Raw genomic sequence first — 6,396 nt, 5'->3', positions numbered from 1 at the left:
TACTAGCACCAATTCCTAACCCATCTGCAGGTGGATAGATAGAGCACACCTAGTTGTGCTTTCGAATAAGTAGTACTGCATTTGTATAAATAGTAGTGAGGAAGTAGAGGCCAAGGGCAACCTCTTCAATGGGTTAAGAAAGGTGCAAGACCCCAGAATGGCTTCAAGGGCTATCTCTCAAAAGGGTTAACAAAGATGCTAGACAGGAAGAATGGCATTTTTTTAATGTCTGTATTAACACATGCTGAAACCACACATCCTGATAAACAGTCTTATCTAATCAAATTCTGTCCTTGAGCATCCTGTCTTACCCTAAGAAGTGTCAGCCAATTTTTCTGGAGCATGTGCAGAAACACTGCTCATAGTAGAGGGTTGACTTACTTTGAACAAACTATCTGCCCAAGGAAAGATTCAAACCAAAGGGCACTGCTGAGGTGTATGTACCCTGTCTCATAAGTGATCTCTTGACCAAAAGGCCTCTGCAGCAGATTCTAACTTGATGATGCCCATTTAATCAGAACCTCACTTATGAGAATCCATTTCTTGGTAATTTCTCCTCTCCCTTTATAAAGAAACATGAAGGCCCTGTCCACCTATCTCTTTGTAACTTGACAGGTTTTTCTGCTCAGAGAGATCCTGGCATGAGTTCTTTTCCTACTACTCTGAATCTCACTTTGCAAAACTTTCCTTTCCTTTTAATAGTGACTTTGCTTAGGGGCAGGGGTTAAGAAATTCTCTTCTCCTACATGGCCACTCCTGCCAGTGGCATAAAACTTCTGTCCCTTTGCAAGACAGAGAACCTTCTCAGCAACCATTACCATCAAGAAACCTCTACCAAGTTCAAGTCTAGTCATTAAAACCTGATGCTACCATGAGTTGGATCCATTCCATGACAATTGGCTTAATTTTTTGCTGTTGTTGCTAACTAAGTGGCATAAAGGCAACTATGACCCATAGCAACTCTAAGAACAAGTCTGAAATCTTGCTATGTCCTGCCTTACCGTCTCCGCCATGCTCACACCCATTCTTGCAGTGACTGTGTCTGTTCATCTCCTTGAGGCTCTTCCCCTCTTTCTCTGACCCTTTGCCATTCCCAGTGTATCTTTTTCCAAGGGCTGACTTCTCCTGAGGACAAGACTAAAAGTATATGAGCCGAAATTTTTACCATCTTTGCCTCTAAGGAGCACACTGGTGGCTTTTCCTCCAAGACAATCTTGTTCGTCCTATTGGCAGTCTATGGGATATTCGGTATTCTACTCCAAAATCACAAGTCAAAGGCAAAAGATACTAATCACAAAAGTCTAATCACATACCGATTTTCAGCCTTGCAAACCCTTTAAGGCAATTCCACTCTATCCCATCCAGTTACTGTCAGTTGGAATCTACTTCAGGGCAATGGGTTGGATTTGGATATTTTTCTCTCCCCCTCCCCCAAACCAGAATTTCTCAGTTTCTCATTCATATTTGTTTTCCCACATTTTTAGAAGACGAATAAGGGGAACTATTTCACAAGAAAGCTTAAGCATAGCATGTGTTGAGTTCTTAATAGGTTCAATCCTGACCAGACAGCCCTCCCGCAATTCGCCCACCGCCACGCCTCGCGCGTGCATGACAGCCCGACTTCCGGTGAGGCCGCGGCAATCTCCGCGCCGCCCTAATCTGTGACAACGCTCCAGCCACTTCCGGTCTGGTGCGCCTTCACGCCTGCTCGTTACTGCACTTTCGACAAAACCGGAGAGTTTAATTTTTCCCTCTGAAACCTCTACATTTTTTTCCTTTTTCCTCCATTGTAAATAATATTTGGGATCACAGTTAATGTGCGAGAAATTTCTATACAAGGGCGTCTATGCAAAAAAGGAGCCGGTGAACGGGGAATGGCGAAAATGTGCTACAGGAGCAACGCGCACTCTCTCCTTGTCAGCCGGAAGTCGCAGGGACTGAATGGGTGCCGGCGCCGGGGATTCCTTGAGGTCTCCACTTGACTCTTGAACACTGTTTAGCCGCCAGTCTGTTCAACCTCTGGGCAATCAGGTTCATGTGGAGACTCCCAAGCGCCCACGCCGCGCTTCGTGGAGTCCGGACGGCGGTGGAGCGGTGCAGCCGGGCCGGGCCGGTGACCGAAGAAGCGGCCAGAGCCATGGAACGCGCGGTAGTGCGCTGCGTTCCCTCGGAGCCCAAGCTGAGTTTGTCATTTGCACTGGCCGACGGTAGCCACAAGAATATGCAACGCGACCAAACCGAGCCATTGGGTCGGGCCCTGAGTCGGATCGCCACTAACGCCCTCAAGGGCCACGCCAAGGCTGTCGCCGCCAAGAAAAGCAGGAAGAACCGACCGAACACGAGCAGCGGCGCGGCCTGTGCGGGGCCTGGGCCCGAGCCGTCGGCGCCCGTCGAGCCGCTAGTGAAGCTGTACTACCGGGAGGAGGCGGTGGCTGAGGACGTGCTCAACGTGGACGCCTGGCAGGACGGCGCGGTGCTGCAGATCGGCGACGTCAAGTACAAGGTGGAGCGCAATCCCCCCGCCTTCACCGCGTTGCAGCTGCCGCGCTACATTATGGCCGGCTTCCCTGTATGCCCCAAGCTCAGCCTTGAATTTGGGGATCCCGCCGGCTCCCTCTTCCGCTGGTACAAAGAAGCCAAGTCTGGGGTCGCCGAGCCTGAAGGCGAGGGCCCGTCGTCGTTGTCTCCCTCCTCGCCTTCCCCTATTTGGACCGAGACTGGTGTGAATGAGCGCGTCTACACTCCGTCCAATTCGGATATTGGGCTACGGCTCAAGCTTATTTGCACCCCGGGCAATGGTCAGCGCTTCGGACCAAGTCGGGAGTTGGAAAGCGTTTGCTCGGTGGAGGCAGGGCCCGGCACCTGCAGCTTTGACCACCGACATCTGTACACCAAGAAGGTGGCCGACAGCTCTCTCATCCGCACGGTCTCCTACAACATCCTGGCCGACACCTACGCCCAGACGGAGTTTTCCCGGACGGTCCTGTACCCGTACTGTGCCCCCTACGCCCTGGATGTCGACTACCGTCAAAACCTGATCCAGAAGGAACTCACAGGTTATAACGCCGACCTCATCTGTTTGCAGGAGGTGGATCGAGCCGTGTTTGCAGACAGCTTGGTGCCCGCTCTTGAGGCCTTCGGGCTGGAGGGCGTGTTTCGAATCAAGCAGCACGAAGGCCTGGCCACCTTCTACCGAAAGTCCAAGTTGACTCTCCTTAGCCAGCATGACATTTCCTTCCATGAGGCCTTGGAGTCCGACCCACTTCACAAAGAACTACTCGAGAAACTAGCTTTATACCCACCGGCACAAGAAAGAATATTTCAGAGATCCTCTGTCTTGCAGGTAATGCAGCGCCGTCTCTTCCTTCACTTGCTTGTCCATTTTTAGGCAAGGCAGGAGTTTTAATAACTAAGATGAGATTTCCAGATTTTACTGAAAGGCATTACCTCGTGCATCAGCACAGACTTTGGCTTTCAGTCAGTCATTCAGCAGCTACTTACTGGCATCTCCAATGGGCCAAGCACACTTCTTGCCTTTCACAGGACAAAAGGGCTTTCATAATGCTTACAGTGTAGCTGGAGCAGCAGATACAAAATACAAGGACAAGGGTAACAGCTAATAATTTCTTCTGTTGACCATACACTGCCTTGTACTAAGGCATTTCAAAGTGCTTATCATTTTAGACTAGCAGGCTCTATGAATTATTAACTCTTTGTCATAGGCTCTAATCTCCACAGAAATTCAGCTGTGAGAAAGGAACTTCCATAGTTGAGGAAATGTACTTACCCAAGTTTATGTAAGTGTGTTCCACGCCAGGCTTCTCTCCCAGCCAGCTAGGCCTTCCTCACTGGGCAGTGTTAACAGCTATTTAACTTAAAGGCTAGTAGCTTCATTGGTATTCCCCCCTCCCCCATTTTTTATCTTCTTGTGTACCCTCAAATCGGATCCACTGGCACAGGAGGAGATTGCCCCTCCTTCTGCAGTGGAGCATCTGGTGGATTCAAACCAAGTGTCTTCAGGATTGCAGCACAGCTTCCTGCCACTAGGCGACCAGAGCTCTCTCATTGGTCTGTTTTTAAAGCTGTCTTCATTGTTGCATTTGCCCAGCATTTTCATGTAATTATTTTATTCATAGTAATAATGCCGATCATTTTTTTTAGTATCTAATGTGCTGCCCTTGTGGGTAAGGATTTGCTTTGCCAACCCAAAGGCAAGCTGTTTGAATCCACCAGCAGCTCCTCAGGACAAAGAGATGGGCTGTTTCCTCCCGTGCACATTCCAGCCACTGCAAACTTGCTGGAGGGTCAGGTTCTAACTTGACATCAATGAGTTTGACTGTACTTCATGTACCTCCAGTTAGCTCATTTAATTGACTCTACATAATCGCTCCAGCAAGAGAATGGTAGTCTCTTTACCTGTGATGGAACTGGTTTGGAAAATAGTCTCTTCCTCAAGTTAAACTGCTGTGAATAGCAGAATGAATATTTAAACCTAAGTTTGCCTGCTCTTCAACTTCACAGACTGCCTCCAACATTAGTTTTGTCTAAAATTTGTTCATTTCAGACTGTACTGTTTTGGACTGCTACTGAAATGTTTTGTCCTATTCAAGTATCCACTAAAGCTCATATGCTAAAAATCACATTTCACAAATGCTTAGTTCATTTGTCAAGGATGATTATGCAATCAAATACCAGTTCATCATATAGCCTTGAATAGAAAGCATTCAAGAAATTAGCAAACACCAAATGAACTCTTGGCACTTTGTATTTACTTTAGGTTTCGGTTCTTCAGTCTACAAAGGACTCTTCAAAAAAGATTTGTGTTGCTAATACCCATCTCTACTGGCATCCAAAAGGTAGGTTTTGTGTTTACAAATTATTTCAATATGGTGACTTAAATTAAGGTTGATCAAACAGAGTGGTGGTGTGTGTATATGTCAACCAGGTAAGTTTTCTTTTTGCAAGTGCTTACATGGATTTTTTTATCTTTATAGGTGGGTACATTCGTCTCATTCAAATGGCAGTAGCCCTGGCTCACATTAGACATGTCTCATGTGATCTCTATCCTGGCATACCAGTTATATTTTGTGGGGACTTTAATAGTACACCATCATCAGGAATGTATCATTTTGTCATCAATGGCAACATTGAGGAGGAACATGAAGACTGGACCTCCAATGGGGAAGAGGAAAGATGCAACATGTCTCTTACCCATTTCTTCAAACTGAAAAGTGCTTGTGGTGAACCTGCTTACACAAATTACGTTGGTGGCTTTCATGGATGTCTGGATTATATCTTCATTGACTTGACTGCTTTAGAGGTTGAACAAGTGATTCCACTGCCTAGTCACGAAGAAGTGACCACCCACCAGGCCTTACCTAGTGTTTCACATCCCTCTGACCACATAGCACTTGTATGTGATTTAAAATGGAAGTAGGTTTGTGTTTAAATGGAACTTGTTTTCATTACTTCAGTGGGAGAATCTTTACTATGACTCAGAGCTTGTATGTAACCTTCAAAAATGGAAACTAGACACTAAGGTAAAAAAATCCTATTATGTTCAAATGTCTTCATTATAGGACTGTTCATGTTTGCATAATAGAGTTTCTGTCCTTCCCTCCCATCACACACACACACACATTTGAAAACAAACCCCGTATTTATGACTAGCAGAAAGAGAATTGAATTATTGCATACATTTTTTAATTGAAATTTTAATGAAAGTTTATAGAAACTTTGGATTTCCATTCATTGTTGCACATTTTCCTCCCTGCCCACCCCTCCCCCTAGTTTTTCTCTTTGAAAAGTTAAAAAAAAACCCCAAACACCCATACTTTTCATTATCATACAATAACCCCCAGTCTATTCCCCCCATGAAGCTCTCATTCTGGACTCTTGTCAAGAAAATAATACCTAATCATATATTCCTTCCAAACAGTTCTCTCCCTCATCTGTTTCAATGCATAATTATAAGTGAGTTTTAGGCAAGTAATTAAACAGGTTTCTTTTAAGCACCATATGAATGTTCTTATGATTTTTTTATCATAACATTTCAAATTAAATCATGTTTATATCATTAGAAACCTAAACAAAGTGAGAGGGCCCAACTTCCTGCTTAAGGAAGTAAAAACATTACAGTCTACCTCTACCTCAATTTGTTGAGTTTAGTACATTTTCCATTTTAACCTTCAAAAAAGATAACACCATAATCAACTGTCAGACCATTTTCAACCTTTTTAGATTTTTTGTTTTTAATGTATGGTGCAAATGGACATTAACTATATACTCATTCGTACTGCAGCTCATTTTAAATTTTTTAGACGGAAGCACAATTTTAGTATTCAAAGTGAACAGCATCTTCAGCTTGATCCCCTTGTCTTTCATCACTCTTGCCTT

The 6,396-nt window shown here is 45.1% G+C and overlaps 1 protein-coding gene across 1 annotated transcript; it reads left to right on the top strand.

Annotated features, from left to right (window-relative positions):
• Positions 1-1,978: 1,978 nt before the first annotated feature.
• Positions 1,979-5,459, top strand: PDE12 (phosphodiesterase 12). The gene is made up of 3 exons (XM_006892209.1): positions 1,979-3,343; positions 4,778-4,856; positions 4,995-5,459. Exons 1-3 carry the CDS (start codon positions 2,036-2,038, stop codon positions 5,435-5,437), a joined length of 1,830 nt encoding a protein of 609 aa, XP_006892271.1. The 5' UTR covers positions 1,979-2,035; the 3' UTR covers positions 5,438-5,459.
• The last annotated feature ends 937 nt before the right edge of the window (positions 5,460-6,396 follow it).

Source organism: Elephantulus edwardii, unplaced genomic scaffold, assembly GCF_000299155.1.
Source record: "Elephantulus edwardii isolate Elephantulus edwardi_28Jun2011 unplaced genomic scaffold, EleEdw1.0 scaffold00113, whole genome shotgun sequence".
In the NCBI taxonomy this organism is placed as follows: Eukaryota; Metazoa; Chordata; class Mammalia; order Macroscelidea; family Macroscelididae; genus Elephantulus; species Elephantulus edwardii.
The sequence above is the reverse complement of the archived record's forward strand: the minus strand, read 5'-3'. Positions and strand labels throughout refer to the sequence as shown.